The sequence below is a fragment of the Chanodichthys erythropterus genome, chromosome 1, assembly GCF_024489055.1.
Source record: "Chanodichthys erythropterus isolate Z2021 chromosome 1, ASM2448905v1, whole genome shotgun sequence".
NCBI lineage: Eukaryota > Metazoa > Chordata > Actinopteri > Cypriniformes > Xenocyprididae > Chanodichthys > Chanodichthys erythropterus.
The window spans coordinates 17862716-17888278 of record NC_090221.1 but is presented as its reverse complement, the minus strand read 5'-3'; the positions used below and the strand labels follow the sequence as shown (position 1 = coordinate 17888278).

At 37.7% G+C, this 25563-nt stretch overlaps 1 protein-coding gene across 1 annotated transcript in view; it reads left to right on the top strand.

Moving 5' to 3' along the window:
- Positions 1-25563, top strand: part of fstl5 (follistatin-like 5) — a 156289-nt gene that overhangs the window by 110331 nt on the left and 20395 nt on the right. Inside the window, exons 13-15 of the mRNA XM_067401694.1 lie at positions 19356-19382; positions 19506-19624; positions 22959-23108. Of these exons, the coding sequence (XP_067257795.1) occupies positions 19356-19382; positions 19506-19624; positions 22959-23108 (296 nt within the window). The remainder of the gene's footprint in view (positions 1-19355; positions 19383-19505; positions 19625-22958; positions 23109-25563) is intronic.

Here is a 25563-nt window from a genome sequence, read left to right as displayed (position 1 = left end):
AACCAACTGCACTCAGAAGAGAGATAATGATCTTGGTCCCCTCTCTCTCCTCAAGATTTAAAGGTCAGACAGTGTCCCTCAGCCCAGCCATGGTGCTCTAGAGATCATGAAATTGGATTTCCGCCAAAAAAATTCAAATCTTCAAGGGCCACTGAGTAAAAGTCTACTATAATGATAGTACACTATCTTCCCATTTTGTTTCTAATGGTATTAAAGTTGAAGTGTTCTTTTTTTTTGTTTGTTTGTTTTTTTTTTTGTCTTGTCTTGTTTTACTTTCTACAGACTGTGTTCCAGAACATTCTGGCCTGGTGTCACTTTCAAACACTGCTGTTTATTTCATCGGCACACCGTAGCATTCATCAGCACCATAGAATTCCAGAAGTTAAAGACCCCCTGTGGTGAAAATCAAGACAAACCATGTGCAAATTCATATGTCAACACCATTGCTGAGTATTTTCTCCTTAAAACTGCAGTGAAAAAAAGAAAAAAGAAAGAAAACGCTGGTCTGTGACATCACAAACTACCTTGTAACCAATCACATCAACATGCCGGCAGGCTTTAGCATATCATTAACAGCAAACTAGCAGGTTAGTCTCGAGAGAAACCAGGTTATCACGGTATATTTTTGTGTTAAAAAATCGTGAGATTTAGCAATATGGCAGGTGTATGATGTATTTTGATGTTATGATGAACTATAAGCCTTTCTCCACCGACGTTCTGAGTTTTTCAAAGCGTTTGTAGGGATACTGATTGTTAGAAGGCAGCTGTCTGACTCTGACATGGCGAACGGGAAAAAGGTTTTTGTAACATTAGCAACACAGTATTAGCTGTTTGATAACAGTAAAGCTAAAGGCTAATCTTATTAATTAAATTTATGTGTCCAATGTTGTAAAGAGCGAAACCATTGTGCAGCATTTACCTCAGTAAGTTGAGCGAGTGGATCTCTGAGCTATGTGAGTGAGTGGAGGCGGGGCTAATTTGCATATTCATTGATCAGCATTTACCAAATTAGGCAAGGGTGTAGAGTTACATTCAAGCTATTTTAAGGCAAGTTGTTTTTTTGTTTTTTTCACAGGAAAAATATGTCATTTTGGTGATCATGACTGCTGCTGCTATACAATATAGCGTACATGAATTACCCATAGCAGATCTATACAGGTAGAACTGGGGAAGGCAGAGGGTTTCTGAAAGCGTGCTGAAATGCTACTCATTTTTTTGAAGGTTGAGCATGGAAGCGCATTGGCTACTGATACAGCAGGAACCAATCATCTGTGTCCTATAGAGAATGATGTGATTATGAGCAGGATGAGTTAAGGACCTATTAGCCTGCGCATCTAGACTTTCATGATAGAACTTTGTATATTATACCAATGTGGTGGGGTCTACGTTTTATTTTGATAAACATGACACAATACAACATCACGCCTACATGAAATGTGCTTTAGCTGTAATAAAAAAATACAGATTTTTGAGCATTAGTGGAACTGAAGGTGTAATAAACACAAAACACACATGATCGTTGTCATGTGGTGAATCCGGCCAATCATGAAACAGCTGTGTCATCATCACAGCTTGTGCAGCTGCTCTTGAGAAACTGCACTGGCTGACTCAGTCGGCTGCTTTCAAATTGCTCTCGCGGTACTTTGATGCCATACGTCATATGGCATCGGTGCTGTCTCAAGTCTGACAAAATTACTTACTAGCATCCACTGCTTCAAGTCAGCCGCCGATCGGTCTGTGCAGCATTGCATGAAGAGGAAAAGTAGCATCGCATGATCACATGAGGGGCAAGGGAATCACATGACATGACAAGAAACATGACAATGATGAAATTACACTCTTCACCTTTAGGCTTAAAAAAAACCACACCAAAAATCTCCCCTGTAAATTAGTGCGAAAACCCTTATTCAATTAAGTAGTAAAGCAAATGCTGTCGCAAGTTGTACTGCTAACATGAAATGTTTGGGTATATCTCCTGTCCCAGAAGATATTTTTGACATGGAAATGTCAGCAGATGTGTGCTGTGGGAGGAGGATTTAAACAGACGAGTGATTTGAGGCTGGTGTGATGCGAAGCACTCAGGTGTGATTGTGCTCATCTTCTATAAGAAGATACAAGACAATATGCTGTTGCTGTCTTGTCAAGGTGGAAAAAGTACTGGCCAAGTATTTAAGGCTGTTGGATAAACACCACCTGCTGCAAACATACAAACAATAGTGCTGGTCTCTCTGTGGTATCATGCAGCTGTGTTCTTGTTGGATTATAGGATTCCATGTTTGCACTGGTGTTATCATGAGAGATGGAGAAAGGAAATAAAGGAACAGGTGCAGAGAGAAACAAAATATCTCTAAATACCCACAAAACTCTCGTATGTTAGCAAGTGACTTGCCAAAATCCAAACAGGCTGGTTACTTTGTCTTATTTATCTGATTTGTTTTTTTTTTTTTTTTTTTGGATCAGGAAGTCTAGGCTCTATACTGTAGGGAGCTTGTCAGAATTAACACTGTGTAATTTTGTGTTCTGCTGTGTCACACACTTTGCCCATCAAAACAATGTAGACATATATTTTCCATTGCATGCTGGGATATCCCCAGTGATCAGTGCTCCACTGGCAGAGTTTTTAGGTTGAGTGCACACAGCTCTGATCTAAAGAAATTTTGAATCATATTCAGTCGTTTCCTTGCTTTCATTTATTCCTTTTTAATTTTTGTAATAAGTGATTGCTCAGAAAAGAAAAAAAAAGGATACATTTGTTCTCTATACTCTCAAGCCTTCATTTACACTGCTGGTTTCAATCAGTTGCAGTCTGATTCTCACAAAAAGCACATTAGAACTCTCACACAGAGTTAATATTTTAGAAAAGTTAGAACATAGCATGTAAGCCACAGTGACTCTGAACAGTTACCACAGTTTATAAAAGCTCTGGGGCCGTATTCACAAAAGAGTTCTCCTAAATAGCAATTAAAGTTCTTAGCTAGAAGTTTTCTCTTAAAACCTATTCACAAAGCTGCTGAGACAAACTTTTACTAAGGAATAGGCTGCGTCCGAAAACCTAGAGAGCTGTCTTGCTGCCTCGCTGTCTTATAAGAGAATGACTTGTACGGCAGCATTTGTGCATGAAGGTACCTCACGAAATTGATTTCGGACAGACTTCTGAGGCAGCGTAACAGTTTAATGATCTACAGCAATATAGCGTGGGCTTTGGTGAGAACTAAACAAATATTTAATTACTACAGTAGTAATTTCTCGATAGAAATGATATCAAAATTGAAATATGTTGATCAAAATATATGTACATTTGTACAAAAACTGAGCAGCAAATGCAACTTTCGGACGCCATCTTTATTTTTCTAGCTCAACTGTCACAGAATGGAAAGCACAGGATTGTGGGATATCAAAGGCAGCTAAGGATACATCTATGCTTCCTTCAAAAATCGATCAGATGAAGGTATCTCATGAGAGAGGAAGTGAAGCTAACATTGGATTCGGACGTGCCTTGATGCCTTACTACCTTGAAATGTGTCCTCGTAAGGCAGCATTTTCCAGTTTTCGGACGCAGCCATAGACTGAAGTCTTAAGCTAAAAGTAAGGGCGGGGTTGACTTCGTTGCTATGGAGTAAACACAGTGATTGGCTGTAGAATGAGGTGTCATGTTTCCATATTAAAATAATGGTTTTAAAATACAAATGTTGCCCTATTCAAATAAATATTTTTTTTTTTTTTTTTTTTTATTGAAGGAGTAAAACAACATACATTAATACAATCCAAGATACAATTTACTTCCTTCTATTTTAAATATAACAACACCACCCCCTCTCCACCCACCCAAACCTATCCCTTCCCTAGACAGCTTAGCTACAACAAAACCGCATAATGTCTGACATCTTTTCAAGGCATAGACCCATGCATACCACTACATAGTGATGATAATATTATTATTACAATAATAGTATTGCAGTGTGAATAGATAAAAGAAGATATAATAATAGTTATTATTATTTTTAGCCATTCTGTGAGACAAATTACACTGAGGACAAAACATCAAATACAGCATCACCAAAAAAAAAAAAAAAAAAAAAAAGGTAAAGAGAAAGATACATATATGGAGAGTAAAAAAAATTAACAACTGGGTAATTCTTTCAAATTTTTAAAATATGACAAAATGGGTTCCCATTTTGAGTAAAACATGTCCACCGATCCCCTTAATGTAAATTTTATCTTCTAATTTTAAAAAGGACATAACATCTTCTAGCCAATCTGTCACAGAAGGAGGGGTAGGGGATTTCCAACATAACAAAATTCTTCTGCGGGCCAATAAAGAGGTAAGCAATAATGTCCTCTGGGATGCAGTTAAAGAAATTATCATAGTGTCACTGGGGGCTCCAAAAATACCTATTGAAGGACAAGGCTGCAATATCACCCCAAGGGCATCACTGATAGTTTTAAACACCAATGCCCAATAATTATTTAGAGAGGAGCAAGACCAAAACGAATGCGTCAGACTGGCTGGGGCAAAGGAGCACTTATCACAGGCTGCATCTACTCCAGGATATATTCTAGCTAACCATGCCTTGCTCAGGTGAACCCTGTGCAGCACTTTGAATTGTATGAGCCCTAACCTAACAGAAGATGATGATGAGTGGACCTTTTAAGCGCCTCCTCCATAAAGTCTCAGATAGCTCAATGCCCAATTCATCTTCCCATCTGGATTTAATTTTATCCAGATTGTACTCTTTCAAAGACATGAGCTGGGAGTATAAAAGTGAAATCAATCCTTTATTATAAAAATTGAGAGTAAGATTATCTAAAGGTGAGGTAGGAGGAAGGTCAGGGAAGGATGGGAATTTGTTTTTAACAAAATTGCGAATCTGAAGATATCTAAAAAAGTGGTTTTGTGGGAGATCATACAATCTGCAGAGGTTCTCAAAACTGTTGAATAAACCTTCAGTATATAAATCTTTGATGCATTTCAACCCGGAAACTACCCATTGTCTAAATGATGAGTCCAGTGTAGATGGAGGGAATAAAAGATTTTTGTAAATAGGACCCAAAACCGATGCAGATGTAAATTTATAGTGACAACGAAACTGATTAAAGATCTTGAGAGTAGAAAGTACAATAGGATTGGATGTGAATAGAGAAGCTTTCAAAGGCAAGGAAGAATACACTAAAGCAGGGAGAGAAGAAGAGTGACATGTATGTGCTTCAATTAAACACCAATTTGTTTCTGGGCAATGAAGCCAAAATAATATCTTCTGAATATTTGATGCCCAGTAATAATGAGTAAAACTTGGAAGACCTAAACCACCAACATCGCGTGTCCTTTGAAGAACATGTTTGTTAACACTGGGGATCTTATTTTCCCAAAATGAAAGAGGATATGGATTGGTTGATTAAATGGAAAAAAGATTTGGGCAAAAAAACTGGTAGGGACTGAAACAAATAAAGGAACTTGGGAAGAATTGTCATTTTCACTGAATGTATTCTTCCAGCTAAAGTAAGGGGAAGACTATGCCACCTTTCCAACTCTGCCTTTACTTCTTTTAACTGAGCTTTATAATTGGCTTCAAACAAAGAGGAAAAGGAGCGCGTCATATGAATTCCAAGGTATTTAAACCCATCAAGAGAAAAACGGAAGGGTAATGATTCTTGTTGAATTTGTAAGGCCAAATTATTAATGGGGAAACATTCACTTTTTTGGAAATTTAATTTATATCCAGAAAAGTTACCAAACCGACCTAATAATGATATAATTAGAGGACAACTAGATATGGGGTCACTGATGTAAAGCAAAAGGTCATCGGCGTATAAAGACACACGATGTTCAATACCCCCTCGCTTAATTCCTTTGAATGCTGCTGATGTTTTCAGAGCTATTGAAAGAGGCTCAATTACAATGGCAAAAAGGAGTGGGGACAGTGGGCATCCCTGACGAGTCCCACGTGTTAATGGAAAAAAGTCTGATCGGGAATAATTGGTCCGAATGGAAGCTGAAGGGGACTTATATATTAATTTAACCCAAGACATAAAAATATTACCAAAACCAAACTTTTTTAAGACCGCAAACAAATATGGCCATTCAATTCGATCAAACGCCTTCTCCGCATCCAAGGAAATAACTACCTCTGGGTGCGGAGAAGGATCAGAAAGATACATTATGTTAGCAAGTCTACGAATATTAGAAAAGGATTGGCGACCTTTAATAAATCCCGTTTGATCGTCTGAAATTATTGAAGGAAGGACACGTTCTAAACGAAATGCTAACACTTTAGCTAATATTTTAATGTCAGTATTTAAAAGAGATATGGGGCGATATGATTCACACTGGGTGGGATCTTATCTTTTTTAAGGAGGAGTGAAATGGATGTTTATGCGAAAAAGTTGGAGGCAAAGAGCCTGCCTCCAATGATTCCTTGAAAACATGCAGAAGAATTGGTGCAAGTTTCTCCCTAAATTTCTTATAAAAATCTATAGGGTACCCATCAAGGCCCGGAGACTTCCCACTCTTCATTGCCATAATGGCCCTACTGATTTCCTCAATCTCAAGGTCATGCTCTAAATCTTCCATCTTATCTGATTGCAGGGTGGGAGTATCTAAATTATCTAAGAAATTTTCCATATCTGTTGGATCTGAAGGGAATTCAGAAGTATATAATGAGGAGTAAAAAGGTTTTAAAAGTTTTGTTAATTTCTTCTAGGTTGCTAGTTAAAGTTTGATTAGAGTCCTTTATCTGGGAAATAAGACGGGAAGCAGCCTGACGTTTCAACTGGTGAGCCAAGAGCCGGCTTGATTTGTCTCCATACTCATAGTAAAGACCACGTGTCCTCATTATTAATTGCTCTGCATGAGTAGTGGATAAAAAATTAAACTTTGTCTGCAATTCCACTCTTTTTTTACGTAATTCAGCTGTAGGTGATTCAGAATATCGTCTGTCTAAATCTAATATGGATTGTGAGAGTGCTTGCAGTTCCTTCTTACGTTCTTTATTAGCATACGATGTATAAGATACTATTTGGCCCCTCAAGTAAGCTTTCAAAGTCTCCCAAAGTAAGGAGTAAGACACTGTATCCGTTTTATTGAATTCCAGAAACGTGTCTATATTAGTTGAGACAAAGTTACAGAATTTATCGTTAGATAGTAGTAATGAATTAAATGACCAGAGAGGGCGTTCCCTGATGTTTGAAGGGAAATGCAGGTCCAGCACAACAGGTGCATGATCGGAAACAACTATAGCCGAGTAGTCAACTTTCTTAACCATTGATATAAACAAGTTGTCTATAAAAAAATAGTCTAATCTAGAAAAGGAGTGATGGACATGGGAATAAAAGGAGAATTGCCTTGTCATTGGGTTTAAGAATCTCCAAGGATCCACACAGCCGTTCTGTTGCATAAATAGAGAAAAGCCTTTGCCATATCAGAAACATTGCTACTAGAGCTGGACCTGTCAAGCTGAGGATCGAAAACACAATTAAAATCTCCAGCAAATAACAAATGATGTGTATTAAGCTTGGGAATTAATGATAGGAGACTATTTGCAAACTGAACATCATCCCAATTGGGAGCATAAACGTTAACTAAAACCACTGGGACTTGAAAGAAAGATCCAGAGACAATAACGTAACGACCATTAGGGTCACAGATTGTGTCAGAAGGTATAAATTGTACTCTCTTATTAATTAAAATTGCCACACCTCTTGATCTACTGTTAAATTTGGAATGAAAAATTTGACTAACCCATATCTTGCGAATTCTATTGTGATCCTCTGGTCTTAAATGTGTTTCCTGTAAAATAATATATCTGGTTTGAAAGATTTAAGATGGGAGAAAACTTTAGCTCTTTTAACAGGACCGTTTAATCCCCTGACATTCCATGTCATCAGCCTCACAGGATGACCTCCATTATCATCACCTATATTACCTGAGTGATGTAAAAATTAGAAGCATGCAAGGGTTCCAAACTGAAAACAAATTTTAACCATAAATGACAAAAAAAAAGAGATACCAGACCTAGAAACCAGAGGTAAACAATCCTGCCAGCCGCCCTTCCCACCCCCAAACGAAACAGGAAAAGAACAGTATAATACCTAGATCTAATTCCCCAGCTGAGGATGATCGCAGATAAACAAAGATTAATGAAAAGACTTCCAAAGTATGCAAACTAACAACAAATGGAGTCATATACAATGTGGATGTAGCCCCCTTCTAAAAGAAGTTCAGAAACAAAAATTGTCAACTTTTGAGTACATTATCCGGCTTTGAATAATAATAATAAAAATAAAAGCCAAAATGGAGTGTACAATTATTTCCATAAGTCCAGTTCAGCCTCGGGTTTTACACATACGATATAAAACCAACAGTTTTCCAATTCTTACCCGAGGAAACGAAAGCAACGTCTTTGCACATTATTCTTCACCCCAGTGAGTACGGTAGAACTCATTGGCTTCCTCTGGCGTGCCAAAGAGGTGTGTTTTCCCATCATCAGTAATACGGAGCCTTGCAGGGTACAAGAGACCAAATCGGACTCCCTTCTCGTAGAGCCGAGACTTAACATCTTTAAACGCCGCTCGCTTTTTCCCTAGTTCAGCGCTGAAATCCTCGTGGAAAACACTCTGTGTCCACGAAAGAGCAGCTCCCGCTGTTGCCTGCTGAATCGGAGGATGCGATGCTTATCCTGGAAAAAAGTGGAAAAGAACCAGAAACACTCTGGGTTTGGTCTGCTTGGCCCTTGTATCGTTAGCTGGATTGGGTCCGACTCGATGTGCACGAGAAAGAACAAGAGGACTCGTAAAAGTCCTTCCCCAGCACTTCCTCAAAAAACTCAGTCATAAATTTAATCGGGTCTGACCCTTCCAGCCTTTCAGGGATGCCCACCACTCTCATGTTAGATCTCCGTGAGCGATTCTCGAGATCGTCCAGCTTTTCCTTCAGGAACAGGTTCTCTTTCCGTAGCGCAACCATTGAAACCTCGACATTCGCCAGCCTGTCACTGTAATCATTTAGCCCGTCTTCAACCTCGCGAAGTCGTTCGTCATGAGCTTCGTAATATGATTTAACTTGTTCCAATGTCGCGTTCACAGGTGACAGTGCGCCAGCCAGCTCTGTTTTTAAAAGTGAGTGAACTACTTGCGTCATGTCAGAAAGGAGCGCTGACCGGAGTTTTTCGAGATCTTCAGGTAAAGCCGTTAGGCCCTCAGGCGGTGGTGCCATTTCGTCGGTCTTACTCGAAGAAGCTTCGCCGTCTCTGTCGACAGTTTTATTCCGAATTTGCTTTCTACTCGCCATTTTTGTTCCTCCTAGATTTCACGTAATATCAGCTGCCAGATAATAGACTGTAATGGCTAATATCGAAAGAATAACGACCAAATGAACGAAAGAAGTCGGGAGCTACGCTCGTGTGCGCCTACTCACGCCATGCTTAACCCGGAAGTTCAAATAAATATTTTTTAATAAAAATGTTGCCAAAGTTGCCCACGGAGCTCATGCTTGCCTTTAACCCCCAGAGGTCTGAGTGATTCTGGGGCCCTTGAGATGTTTTGACATGCCCTGACATTTGTGGTTATTTCAGCTACTTATATCATACTATTGCCCAACATGTAATTTTGCTGTATTCAGCACAAACTCTGCTACAATAATATGTGAGCAATATAGATATACATGTTTGCATTTTTTTTTAAATAAAGATTATGCGTGGTTAGTACGTTTTGGGGAAAAAAATCTCCTTGCAATAAGGCCATAAAACATATTCTGAATAGTTGTTCATAAGACTTTTGAGTTATCAAGCTTGTAGGCTAGAATTTTTACTACGCAATTATGTAAAGATTATTCTGAATACTTTAACACAAACAACAATATAATGATTTGAATTTTCTAAGTCAGTTTTTGTGTCAGCACTGCTGTATGCGTGGGAGTGGTGATGGCCATGAATATTTATGTGATTCACACCAGGGGAGACAAAGGACACTCCCCCCAGTGGCTAACGGCCCATCAAAGTGGAATGCTGTGAGGCAGCCTGAACAAATAATGTGACATTGGAGACTGAAGTAATGATGCTGAAAATTCAGCTTTATTGAGCATGATAAGCATAAGAGACTTTCAAAAAATTAAAAATGTGTACAAACTTTTGACTGGTAGTGCATGAAACAAAGAAATATATAACCTATATAATTCTACTTATACCTATGTAACACACAAACTATATTTTTACCATAAAATAACATTTAGTGGAAGACAATCTACAGTCTAGGATGGGTGGTTTGGCCCATTGTAAGAGCTGTAAGAGCTGTAAGAGCTGATCATGCAGGAAAAATGTCCAGGATGGAGGGGACAGGGACAGTAATGTTCTTTGCCAGCTCAATGGTCAGTGGTGCAGTGGTCAACAGAGCACACACATCTGAACACAGTCACTCATCTTTGTGCCACTCTTGAAAACAGTTCCTGTTCAACTGAAGACATAAGTGAACACCACATGCCTGGCATTTCCAAGGTGTTAGTTGTTTTTTGCCACGCACTTCTTTGCAATGCACACAGTTCCGGCGACCAGCCGTTGCAACATTCCTGCCATCGGAGGTCAGCTCAGCTCCTGGAACTGGTACATGGTCACTGCTGGTCCGTTTTCGTGCTGCTTTCTGTGACACACCACAGAGCTCTGTGACAAGTTGCTCCATGAACTCTTTATGGGACATGTTACCATGTAGCTCTTTGTGCAGAATGAAAGAGTTGGTGGCAGCAATATCCAAGAAGTGCAGAAAGATCTTTCTGTACCACTTCATGGTTTTGTGCTGTGTTGTGTAGTACTGAATCAGCTGATCAGACAGGTCAACGCCCCCCATGTGTTTGTTGTATGCAGTCACAGGTGCAGGACATGGAAATGTCTTTGTCCTCCATGTTCCTTGTGATTTCACCCTCCTCTGCACAGAGTCTCCTGAATGAGCAGAATGGATGGTAGAACAGACAGATACCTCTCGTGTGTCCATCCACTTCACAAATACAAGAGGTCCATCCCGAATCCATCTGATGGATCCCCTGGCTGATTTTTTAGAGAGTGAATTAGCTGCATTCCGAGGGCAGTCCTTCCTGTTGTCCCTGTAAGTCCCACATGCACCAAACTTCATTGCAAACAGGTCTTTCAAGAGCTTTGGACTTGTATAAAAATTGTCCATGTACACATGGTACCCAGAACCCAACAATGTACGGTCCAAAGAGAAGTCACAGCATCCTATGACAGTCCATGGCCTGTGGGACAGTTGTTCTTTCCTGTGTATACAGAGAAGTCCAGAGTGTATCCATTTGAAGAGTCGGCAAGAACAAACAACTTGAAACCCCACTTGGTTGGCTTGGCTTTCATGTACTGTGTCATACCAGTGTGTGCTTTGCATGCCACCATTCTTTCATCCACGGCTAAGTTTTTTCTAGGATGATAGATAGCTTTGTAAGCCTTACGAATCAACATCCGTCTGTGTTTTCCATGACAGAGTGGATTGCCTCTTTGGAACAGGTTCTTGGATATTTTCATTGTCACATCTGTAGAGAGAAAAAAAAAAAAAAACGTGAGCATGCTGATAACACAATCACTATAGCCATGCATAACAAAGACAGCAGTTTCTGTAATGCCATACAGGTACATATACGTTTTGAATTGAGATGATGTATACAGTTATGTCTGTAAAATATACTTACTCTGTATGATTCTCGATCGCACTGAGAACTGACCGAGATCTGCGTGCCCCTCTGCGCGGTGCTGATGACGGCGATCGTGAAGCAGCCAGATTCCTAAACAAAACAAAAAAAACTATTAGCATACATTGTTCACAGTAAACTGATGGGCAATTAGTGGGTAGGGGCACACAATGTATGTATATATGTGCTGACAATGGGCCATAGGACAGACAAATATCTATTGATTGGCCGTGAGTACTATCTGTTGATGGGCCATATAGAGCGCACATATTCAGTGCATTTCAAACATTTACACCTGTATTCACAAACATCTGTATTTTAGGCATAAGGCCGTATTTTTTAGCACGATAACTAACCCAACCCGATATATTAAAAAAAAATTGTGTTTAGACACTATCACATTATTTTACTGTAGACTAAAATATATTTGCACTAAATCACATCATATTACACCTAAGCAGATATTCACAAACAAGTTACATTAGGCATAAGACCGTATTTTAGCATAACTAAAACTGGGCGAAATACATTACAAAAAGAGGTATTTGTGAGGCAATTTCTCGCAAGCAAGCCAAAACTAGACACAATATAGTATGCAATACGAGTTTTATATTATCAGAAAAATAATTATAGTAAACAACTTACTCTGAAATTATATCCTCGTCGGGGTCAATTCGCTGCTGGAAATGCAACTGTTCGTCGTCTGAGTTGCAGTCTTCCTCAGAGGAAAAGGTGAATTCTTCCTCGCTGTCCAGAATCATCTGAAGAGCCTCTTTGTCGGAGTAGCGTGCCATCCTCAAAACGCGATGAACGGTCAGTGAGTGAATCTGATGTTGACACTTCGTGTTTTGTGGCACTGACCGGGGGGCGTGTGCGATGCATATATTACACCTAAACTATTTACCATGTGAACGGCGCGGGGGTGTGGCGGTCTCAGCTCATTACAGATAATGAAGTGAGAAGGAAAAGAAGGAACCTCTCCTTGGTTTCAAACGAATTACATAAACTGTGAATATTTATTTTTGATTTGACTTACTTCATTTAAAAGTAGACATTCTAAGCATTATGTAGATATGTCTCTCATGTCTGTGTGACAAGTATTTGCTGAGTTTCAGATCATTTTAAAACGCATTTCAGAATTGACTTCACTGAGAGGCAGACACCAGATCACACATCATGTTTGTTTTCTTTATTTTGCGAAAAGCACAACATTTTGTTTTTTTTTTGTAAGTGTACACAAATAAAAGTACACACTTAACACTTTAGAATGATGTATAACACTAGTATGCATGATCAAATTTGACGGAGTATTTTGAGTCTCTTTCACACTGATAAGAAAAAAACGGGGTGGTATCGCCGGCGATACCTTCCGACCTCAGAGTGTTAACAGCATAAACAAAGTTCACACAGCTAATATAACCCTCAAAATGGATCTTTACAAAGTGTTCATCATGCAGAATGTCTAATCGCATAAGTATAGTATTTATTTGGATGTTTACATTTGATTCTGAATGAGTTTGATGGTGCTCCGTGGCTAAAGCTAACATTACACACTGTTGAAGAGATATATAAAGAATGAAGTTCTTAAATTTATGAATTATACAGACTGCAAGTGTTTAAAAAATGAAAGTAATGACAGTCTTGTCTCCGTGAATACAGTAAGAAACGATGGTAACTTTAACCACATTTAACAGTACATTAGCAACATGCTAACAAAACATTTAGAAAGACAATTTACAAATATCACTAAAAATATCATGATATCATGGATCATGTCAGTTATTATTGCTCCATCTGCCATTTTTCGCTGTTGTCCTTGCTTGCCTAACCTAGTCTGATGATTCAGCTGTGCAAATCCAGACATCCTGCCCTTGTGTAATGCCTTGAACATGAGCTGGCATATGCAAATATTGGGGGCGTACATATTAATGTTGCATAACAGTCGGTGTTATGTTGAGATTCGCCTGTTCGTTGGAGGTCTTTTAAACAAATGAGATTTATATAAGAAGGAGAAAAACAACGGTGTTTGAGACTGTATGTCATTTCAATGTACTGAACACTTGTTATTTAACTATACCAAGATAAATTCAATTTTTAATTCTACGGCAGCTTTAAAATGTAGGCTAATGGTCACTAATTGAACTAGTATATACAGTTAATTGTCCACCTCTTGGATGTCTGCATCTCAAGAGAATGCAGAATTCAAGCGACAAATTCCGTTTTATAAACAAAGTTTGGGAGGAACACATTCGAACAGTCTTTCTAATCAGCTCGAGAGGAGGAATATACACACAGACGAGAGCCGACTCGCCTATAGTTACTTCGACAGTTTTCTGCATCCCTCCGCCACCCTGTCCCTCACTCTCGGCTGGGGATATTGGGATAACTTTGGCTTTGGGTTTTTATTTTATCTATTCAATTATTTGTAAGTGTGAAACCTTTGCCACAGGTAATCAGACAATATTTATTTATTTGTTAATGATTTATTTTTTTTTATTTATTTTTTTTTGGCGTCTCATCGTGGATTCAAATCTATAAATCAAAATGTATTGCAGTTATGAAGAAAAGGTTCAGCACCCAAGGCTCTATCGCTATTGCCTCAAGGGTGTGCAGTGTCTTTGGGTGGATTAGGACTGTTTTTGATTTGGTCTTAGTGACTTAGGAGTCCTCTTGACTACTCCTAATGTTTCACAGGTTTAGGAGCTAGTTTTAGCATTAAAATGCTTTGTGAAATACTCTTAGAGAAAAAAATTTAGTACTCCTAAAATTAGGACTGACACACCCATTATTTTTAAGAGTTTCTCCTAAATCTGCAAGTTAGGAGCTACTTTTAGCCTTAAGATGTTTTGTAAATATGGCCCCTGGTCTCCATTCATTGGATATGGAGTGACATGAAAGTGATTATGAAAAGTTGGAATCAAATAATCAAATTATTAATAAATAATCAAATTATTATTATTATTATTGGGCACGATTTAGGTTTATTTACACTACCATTAAAAAGTTTGGATTTTTTTTATAAAAAAATAAAATAAATAAAAAAAAGAAGAAGAAGAAGAAAAGAAATTGAGTTAAGACATGTTATTAAAGATTACTGGAAACTGGATTACACTGAAGACTGGAGTAATGATGCTGAAAATTTTTGCTATTACAGGAATAAATTCCATATTAAAATATATTCAAAAAGATAAGTTATTTTAAACTGTAATAATATATATTTTTTGTTAAAATAATACATAAATGCAAATAAATAGCGAGCATAAGAGACTCTTTTAAAACATTAGAAATACTTTCTGACCCCAGACTTTGTGTATATTTAATTTCTGTTTCATGCTGACATCAGCTAGAATTTGAGTGCATTTTCTTGCCTGTCTCTTTATTATTCATTTAATGTAAATAAAGATCAGCCTAAACACTGTGTGTGCAAAAAGTGTCTCCTGTTTTCCTGGACAGTTTAACCTTACACCCCATATCACCTCTCTAAAGCAGAAATTAGTGGCTATATTTTTTTTCCCCCTTCTTTCATCAAATGTACTTTCCAGAGTCTATTTCAGCATCAGCCGCTCTCTGAGGTGTTGCCCTATACCTGAGGGCATTAACCTCAATATCCAAAAGACTGTAGGAGTTTGTATTAAAGTTTAAAGAAAGCAATACCCGCACAATAAGGTAGTGCACTCATCTGTAAGGTAGCATGACCTTCCAAATACACAGTATTTTTCCATATACTGTACACACTACACACTATGTATAAAGTAGGAAAGGTTACTTCATCAACTCCTTCATAGTATATCATATTCACTTATTGAGTCTTCATAATTGTCATAATTAAATCATGTTAGCTTTTTTAATTATGCAGGACCACCAGGGGTATTTGCGTAACGGAGCATTACCGCGACAGACACAGAGTTGCATTCTCAACTCATGAATACTTTGATAGGTCCATGAATGATTCAGAGAGGCAAAGCAGAGACGCAGACCCCAGGCATTTGTCTTGATTAGTTTTCCATGGTGTTGGAGACCTAATTAGAGTCCAACACTGGCCTTCACCTATTACGCCATCACAGTCGACTCATACCACTGAGTTATCTCCCACTGGCAGCTTGAAATGTGACTCTGCTGTCGGGAACATAGTGTTTCGGTCAAAGTGCATTTGAGGTAAGGTTTGTGATTTCTCCCAGCAGCACTGTTCCACTAACCTGAACCATTTGGATGGATGGATGGATGGATGAGCCAAATTATGCAATATAATGTATGAACTGGGCTTTTTATGGGCTTTTTCCATAAAGAGACAAGGGAGACAAAAATATGACATAAAATAGTGAATAAACTACTGATTTGTCTATGTGACAATGTGCAACAGTGACACCAGTGGGTAACAGGAGGCAGTCTCTCTTTTGAGCATTGCTTCCATGTTTCTGTGACTGGCTGACCCTGTCAGTGCAAAAATGGTCAACGCAAAATATTGGTTACACTTTATTTCTAGTCCATTTTAGACACTCTAATATCTATAAGTAACTTTGCAGTTAACTCTCATTAATTTGCAACTACATTTCAACTAACTTTCATTATAGTATTAGTAGGGTTAGGTTATAGTGTTATAGTGTTAGGCTAGGTTAGCAGAATAAGTTGACATGTACTTGCAGAGTTAATTATAGTCAGTAGAATGTCTGTTGGGTGACCATCAAAATAAAGTGTTGGCAGACAGTCTACTACTCTAATGAGAGCTAGTTGACATGTGGTTGCAAAGTTACTTATAGTTACTATAATGTCTAAAGTGGACTATCGAGAAAAAAAAAAGGGCCCTATTTTAACAGTCTAAAGTGCCGAATTGTGCTGTGTGTGTCCGAATCTACTTTTGCTTTTGTAAGGACAGGAAAAATGGTCGGCGCAGCCGGCGCATGGTCTAAAAGGGTTGTCCCTATTCTCTTAAAGAGTAATGGGTGTGTTTTGGCCATAATGTTTAATAAACCAATCAGAGTCTCATCTCCTATTCCCTTTAAAGGGTTGCTTCATCCAAAAATGAAAATAATGTGATTTACAGGTCCTGGTCATATAATTAGAATATCATCAAAACGTTGATTTATTTCACTAATTCCATTCAAAAAGTGAAACTTGTATATTATATTAATTCATTACACACAGACGTATATATTTCAAATGTTTAGTTCTTTTAATTTTGATGATTATAACTGACAACTAAGGAAAATCCCAAATTCAGTATCTCAGAAAAATAGAATATTGTGAAAAGGTTCAATATTGAAGACACCTGGTGCCACACTCTAATCAGCTAATTAACTCAAAACACCTGCAAAGGCCTTTAAATGGTCTCTCAGTCTAGTTCTGTAGGCTACACAAACATGGGGAAGACTGCTGACTTGACAGTTGTCCAAAAGACAACCATTGACACCTTGCACAAGGAGGGCAAGACACAAAAGGTCATTGCAAAACAGGCTGGCTGTTCACAGAGCTCTGTGTCCAAGCACATTAATAGAGAGGTGAAGGGAAGGAAAAGATGTGGTAGAAAAAAGTGTACAAGCATTAGGGATAACCGCACCCTGGAGAGGATTGTGAAACAAAACCCATTCAAAAATGTGGGGGAGATTCACAAACAGTGGACTGCAGCTGGAGTCAGTGCTTCAAGAACCACTACGCACAGACGTATGCAAAACATTATAAACATTATAAAGTGACGAGACTACTTTTTGTGTGCCAAAAAAACTAAATAATGACTCTTCAACAATATAGTGATGGGCCAATTTTAAAACACTGCTTTCTGAGCTTTACGAATTGGATAAATGGCATTATTTTCATTTTTGGGTGAACTAACCCTTTAAAAGCCAGTTGCGCTCACGCCATGGCAATTTTTTGTTATTTATTGAACGCTTCTCTATTAAGGAAACAGTTCTGCTCATGCGCGAGGTTAAAGCGCACAGGCAGACCATCTACAGGAAAAGCCGGATTCCACCAAAGCATCTTTATCTTTATGCACACAATAATAATACTTTTATTTTTAATATTTGGCATGTTTGTGTGCTGCTGCGTGTCCCTGTGTGTGTGTAATAAGCAGAGTGTGTGCACGTTGTGCACCCGCACATAGGAGCATATTACCGACGCGCTCTTTAAATAACAAAACAAATATTGTGCCATTGACTTTAGACCAGGTTTCAGCTGGTCAATGGCACAGTATATTTCAGTTGCCTCAAAATAGCAATGAAAAAGAAAGAAGTAGTAAAATAGTTTAGCATAAACATACAAAACATTATGGTATTGGTTGCATTTTGAGTCTAAAGTGTAAGATAAATGGGGTTCCTTTATATGGAAACATCAAAAATATGACTTTAATTTGAACCCAGACCAAGAATGACTCCACTGAAAGAACCTCTTGTTTCCAAGGTTCTTTTTTCTCCCTGCTCGGTCACATTGTGTCAGTACACTGTGTTATTGGAAAAGACTGGGCTTATTTCTTCCAAACCACTCCTTTCTGCTTTTATACTGTAGTGGAGCTGAGTCTTTTTACATCCCTCATCAATTGCTGATGCAATGGCAATATTTTTCACAAAAGTCTTTTAGATTGCGCTGATACTTTAACTCATTGAAAAAGAACTTGACTAAGGACTTTTTGAAGATTAACTCTAGCTCCATCACTATTCTTGAGACTGTTACTCTGCTCCCCTGTCTTCTTGATGAAGTGAGAGCGGAGAATGAGAATTGCTTGGCGTAGGGATTGTAGCACAGGTGAATTGTGGGAGATTGATTTGCAGACTGTGAGAGATTGAATCATTGCTGAGGAACAGTTGGAGGTCACATCTTCACTACAAACTGCACTGGTGAACCATCAGAATGTAGTAAGGAGGAGAATGTGGAGAATATGCTGTTCTTTCACGCTAATGAGTCATATTTATCAATAGATCCTTCGTGACAAATATTGTGCAAGATTAATAATGGCATATATGTCCTTTGTGGCTAATGGCCATCATTGTTATTTTTAGCACAAATGCTGGGGCCATCAGGAATCATTCCTTTCAAATGGAGGTGTTTTATTGTAGTTATTAGCCCATTTATTCTGCTCTAAAATGCTTTTGGAATTATTCAGGAGCTAAATGTGTGTTATATTTTTTGGTTATGCTCCAGTGACACTTTGCTAAGCTCCTTGATTGCCATAAGACCCATTTTAAAGGTATTTGATCATTTTTATTAAGGCATTGATCTCAATCAAAAGTTTAAGTGTTTTATAAGGTAATACTTGTTACAGCACCAGAGGTTATGGGTAAATAATCATGCTTAATGCAAAGATAAGCTCCGACTTACACCCAAATGCATGTTTCCTCCCTGTGAACTCAGTGGTCGGTGGCTATGCGTGAGTGTATAAATCCCTGCAGGCCGACCTCAATGTATAATGCCGACACAGTATTGATTACACATGAGCGAGTCAAATCAATAAGCTCCTCAGGTTGCAGAGTATAATTACTTGGCCAAATCAAATACAACTCTCCATAGCTTTAAACCACATTGGAAAAACCAACCAGGAACTACAAATGTTATTGCAATAATCTGTGGGAAGTTTATATAGCCGGAAGTGTGAGTTCATCTTGTATCTGTATATCGGATTTTAAAACTTTCAGAAGAGTAAAGTGCGGCAAACCTCTCTGACGTGAGTTTTCTTTGTGTTCTCTTACAGTGGCAAACATCCTGTGGAGAGAGGAAGGTAAGCATGCTGTTTCAGTACAATATTAATGTCTAGTGTTGGACTGGACAGTGTTAATGCTGAGGTTAACCTTGTTTTAGGTGGATCTGAGCCCTGAACAATCTCATTTATGTCCCACTACAGGTCTGGGGATTGGAAACATGTTCTATGTGTTTTATGAGGACGGCATTAAAGTCATCCAGCCAGTGGCCTGTGAGATTCAGAGACACATCAAACCCAGCGAGAAGCTTCTTGGCCTGCAGGTGAGCTGTCATATAAAAGAAATGTTAAAGTACTTGTAAATGTATAACATAAACCCTCTGTTTTCCCTCCTGCTTGCTCTAACCCCAAGCAATGTGTAAAGTTTATGAGTGCTATTTATTTATGAGTGTTTTTGTACATTTATTTTACAGCAAAAATGGTTGATTTTTGCATGAATGTTATTTGTATGCTACCGGAGTTATGCCACTTCGGCTCTTTTGCTACATACAGCATGGATGGTGCAGTATCCGTGCTGTATCCATCCATCCATCCATTTCAATTTATCCATCCTTTCTTTCTTTCTTTCTTTCTTTCCTTCCATCTATCCATCCTTTCTTTCTTTCTTTCTTTCTTTCTTTCTTTCTTTCTTTCACCCTTTCTTTGTTTATTTCCATCCATCCATCCATCCATCCATCCATCCATCTACCCATACTTTCTTTCTTTCTTTCTTTCTTTCTTTCTTTCTTTCTTTCTTTCTTTCTTTCCATCCTTTCTATCTTTCATTCTTTCCATCCACCCATCCTTTCTTTCTTTCTTTCTTTCTTTCTTTTTTCTTACATCCACCCATCATCCAACCATCCACCCATCATTTCTTCCTTTCTTTATTTCCATCCATCCATCCATCCACTCATTCTTTTTTTCTTTCTTTCTTTCTTTCTTTCTTTCTTTCTTTCTTTCTTTCTTACATCCAACCATCATCCAACCATCCACCCATCATTTCTTCCTTTCTTTATTTCCATCCATCCACTCATTCTTTTTTTGTTCTTTCTTTCTTTCTTTCTTTCTTTCTTTCTTTCTTTCTTTCTTTCTTTCTTTCTTTCTTTCTTTCTTTCTTTCTTTCTTTCTTTCCATCCATACTTTCTTTCTTTCTTTCTTTCTTTCTTTCTTTCTTTCTTACATCCAACCATCATCCAACCATCCACCCATCATTTCTTCCTTTCTTTATTTCCATCCATCCACTCATTCTTTTTTTGTTCTTTCTTTCTTTCTTTCTTTCTTTCTTTCTTTCTTTCTTTCTTTCCATCCATACTTTCTTTCTTTCTTTCTTTCTTTCTTTCTTTCTTTCTTTCTTTCTTTCTTTCTTTCTTTCTTACATCCAACCATCATCCAACCATCCACCCATCATTTCTTCCTTTCTTTATTTCCATCCATCCATCCACTCATTCTTTTTTTGTTCTTTTTTTCTTTCTTTCTTTCTCTTTCTTTCTTTATTTCTTTCTTTCTTTCCATCCATACTTTCTTTCTTTCTTTCTTTCTTTCTTTCTTTCTTTCTTTCTTTCTTTCTTTCCATCTATACTTTCTTTCTTTCTTTCTTTCTTTCTTTCTTTCTTTCTTTCTTTCTTACATCCACCCATGAATGAATGAATGAATGAAGGAATCCAACCATCCAACCATCCACCCATCATTTTTTCCTTTCTTTCTTTCTTTCTTTCTTTCTCTTTCTTTCTTTCTTTCTTTCTTTCTTTCTTTCTTTCTTTCTTTCTTTCCATCCTTTCTATCTTTAATTCTTTCTTTCTTTCCATCCTTTCTATCTTTAATTCTTTCCATCCACCCATCCTTTCTTTCCATCCATCCATCCATCCATCCACCCATCCTTTCTTTCTTTCTTTCTTTCTTTCTTTCTTTCTTTCTTTCTTACATCCATGCATCATCCATCCATCCACCCATCATTTCATCCTTCCTTTCTTTCCATCCATCCACCCATCCATCCTTTCTTTCTTTCATTCTTTCCATCCATCCTTTCTTTCTTTCTTTCTTTCTTTCTTTCTTTCTTTCACCCATCCATCCATTCATCCACATCCATCATCCATCCATCCATCCATCCATCCATCCATTGTTCTCTCCTTTTTCTTTTCATTAATTCTTCTGCAGCTTCTTGGTTGCATGTCGGTATAAACAGCAGCACAGAACTTCCTTTTCTGACATGAGCAGTGCTTTAACCCCATGGAGTTTGATTCTCAGCACAGAATCAGTTGAGCTCCTCCCTCTGTCACTTAACATCACTTACATCCCTACACTTTGCATATTATTTCTCGGCTTTTTCTGATAGGCAAGCTATTAAATGATTGCCTTCCTCTGTTCTGCTGTTACATCGGAGCTGGGTATGCTGATGAGACAGCTGTGTTTGTTTTGAGCTCTGGGCGTTGAGAGTTTGAGTTTCCAACCTCCAGAGAGGCAGCAGGCCTCTATTAGGACATCAATCAAATGCCAGGCCATAACGGCAAGCCCCAGTGCAAACTCTGTCTTGGGAAAAACATTTAGAGAGCATTATGATATGTTTTTCTTATGTCCTGCTTGTGGAAAATCAAAAATCGCTTAAATATTAGCTGACACTATATTCTACTTGATAAACACTACTTTTTGAGATAACTTCAATAGCAAATGTGCAACATTGTTGGTTAATTATTGAAATGACACCACAAATGAAGGACAAAAATATAATATAAATATTTTTCACAAAAGAAATATTAAAATTATTAATTGACAATTATTAATAGAAAATGTTTCTTGAGCACCAAATCAGTGTATTAGAATGATTTCTGAAGCATTACTGAAGACTGGAGTAATGACTACTGAAGATTCAGCTTTTAAAATATATTCACATAAAAAAAAACTGGTGTTTTAAACATTGTTTCAGAGTGAGAGAGAATATGTGGATCTATCTGCAGCAGTAATATCTTTGTTAAATGAAAAGAAAAAACAGTCAGGAGCACAGGAGAAACATTGGAGCAATGCAAATCAGTCTATACATAAGCAATAACAATAACCCCTAACTAAATGGGGTATAAATATGCAGGACAAAAGGAGGAAATAAACTAGCAACAGGTGAGCATAATTAGTAACTATGAAAACAAACTAGGTCATAAGAAACCAAGGCAAAAAAAGCAACATTCTTTGTGATCTCATGAGTTCATTCATCATTAAAAAGTAACCTTAAAAGCCAGTGGCTCTTGCACCAACAAAAACTATATTTGAGCCTTGCAAGAGTGTCGCTAGACCAGAAGCATCCAGTCACATCAGTCTGAGTCTCCGTCTTGATTGTCGTCGACAACCCTTGAGTAGCCCAGTCAACAGCATCACCACAAGAGACGCCCACTTCTGCACAACCTCTGTGGCCATCAGTCAAGCCAGCTCTCACCTCTTTAACCACAGCACATTCAGCCTTAGGCCTGACAGCCAATCACATTTTGACCGTGCTTGCCTTCATGATGACATTTCTGGCCACTATCAGTCTCTTCCTCTGAGGCAGACGCTACAGAGTCTTATTCTGTTTTCTTTTATAGTTTTATAGTTTAATTTGTTCTTAAGATTTTTTTTTTTTTTAAATTCCTAAAGGAGGAGGTCTGTCCACAAGTGGAGGGAGAGAAGGATCAGAAATGTATGTGGACATCAGCCGTCAATGTGAAGGACAAGTTCATTTATGCCACACAGCCTCTGCTGAACAGGCTTCTCATTGTAGACATCCAATCCCAGAAGGCTGTTCAGGTAAGTCAGTAAATCAGTAAGCAAAACATTATTCTTGTGAACATACCGTAGACATATGATCAAATTTGAAAAAAAAAGTTGCATTTTAATGTTTGTAATGTGCCAGGTGCAGTTTCGGGGAATGTTAGTTTTAAAAGTAATGCATTACAATATTGCGTTACTCCATAAAAAAGTAACTAATTGTGTTACTTGGTTGCTTTTTATTGACTGTAATGCATTACTTTACTTGTGCATTACTTTTTCTCATCTGGGCTGTGATGTTTGTTTGTTTGTTTGTTTGTTTGTATGTATATCAACAAAAAAGTTCTATTTTTGGTAAATGTAAAGGCACTTTCACAACAAAAGTGAAATGAATAAGTCTAAGGCTGAAGGAAATGCAAATTCAAGCCTGTACAGTAGAGGGCATAGCTCAAACAAACCTTTCTGGAATACAGAAGAATAAGGCTGCATTTACACTGCAAGTCTTAATGCACAGATCCGATCTTTTGACCATATCCGATTTTTTGGCCAGTGTGTTTACATTCACTTTAGATGAGACTAGTATCCGATATCTGTGTTTACATTACTTCCTGCCCCAAAATGATTGTCATTGATAGTTTTACATGCACATGGCAGACCCTCGGGTTTTGAATGGCCGTGCTGTTAAAATTATTTATGTATTTAATGTCGAGTGGCCACGATTACCTGAATGGATAAGTTAACAGCTGTCAGTGTCATGGATGTATTGCAGTGCGAATTCTGACTGAACGGATATAGACCAAAAAATAAAGGTAATTTGCGTTTGATATTTTATCTACAGTTATCAGTTTTAGAATTCCATTTTTTTATGAATTCGAGCAAGCTAGGGAGAGAGCGCGTGCGTGAGAGGGAGAGAGAGTAGATATAGTGAAGCTTTTGGCTTATAAGAAAAACAACAACGCGGCGGACTCTTTTAAATTAACCGGGCAAAGGTTGAAATTCAGCTGCTGAATGTACGTGTGTTCCCAATTTCTTTCTAGAAAAATATATAACATTAGACATAGCCTATAATAAAGCTGCAAATTTTTAGTGCGAGTGCATACAAGCACGTCTGCTTTATAATACAACATAAAAGCTACCTTTTAGTGAGCAAATGTGTCACCTTCGGCTTGTGATGGCTTGGAATTCCAATGGGAATCGGATATGCATGTCCAGAGATTGGATATTTATCAGATTTAAAACCACATTTGGAAGTGGTTCAGATTGGATGTGAAAAAAATCGGATCTCGTGTGGATTTTTGTGTTTACACGTGTGCAACTAATTCCAATCTGTGTCAGATGTGAGCAAAAGATCTGATTTTTTGTGCCAGTGTAAACGCAGCCTATGACACAAGAGAAGTAGTAAATGAGTAAATGTATGCTCACATTTAGTCTAGAACTAGTCTAAAATAACCATCATGCTTACACAGCGCACAACGCCTCTGCACTTACTCCCAAATTCTCTCAACATGTGGACAGGAGAGCTAGAGTCAGTCAATAAGTGGGAAAACAAAGTAACTTGCATTACTTAATTGAAATATTAACTCAGATATTTTGTTGTAAATTTAAAAGTAATGCGTTACTTTACTAGTTACCTGAAAAAGTAATCTGATTCCGTAACTCGAATTACTTGTATGGGTTACCCCCAGCACTGGCCATGTGTACTGCATTATTCATAATCCTCAAATCCACTATTTTTAATTACACTTCTACAGTTCTAGTTAGCATATTTTGAAGCTGGCACGAAATGTTGCAATAGTTTTTTCTTCCATATTGTGACTTATATCGGATAAAGCAGCTTCTTGAACAAAAAAAAAAAAAAAGGCGGGAATTGATTTTTTCAGGAATTGATTGGATGGTTGTGGTTTGCTGTTGCCATGTGATCATCAACACATAAAAATTACATTTAAAAAAACTTAATAAAGTAAATTAGTAAATGATTAAAGAAATTTCATTTTTTAATTGTTTAAAGTAGATACTTTATAACACTTGATCTATGATCTAGACATGAGCAGTGTTGGGCACGTTACTTTAAAAAAGTTATTAATTATAGTTACTAGTTACTTCTCTCAAATAGTAATGGAGTTACATCATTATAAAAGTAACTAATTACCAGGAAAAGTAACTATTGCGTTACTTTAAAAAAAAATTAAAGGTATAGTTCACCCAAAAATGAAAATTTGATGTTTATCTGCTTACCCCCAGGGCATCCAAGATGTAGAGGACTTTTTTTCTTCAGTCGAACGCAAATTATTATTTTTAACTGCAACTGCTGCCGTCTGTCAGTCAAATAATAGCAGTAGATGGGAACTTCAACTATAACAGTAAATAAAACTTGCTTAGAAAAATCAAATTTAAAACCTGCGGCTCATGACGACAGATTAATGTCCTAAGACACGAAACGATTGGTTTGTGCGAGAAACCGAACATTATTTATATCATTTTTACCTCTAATACA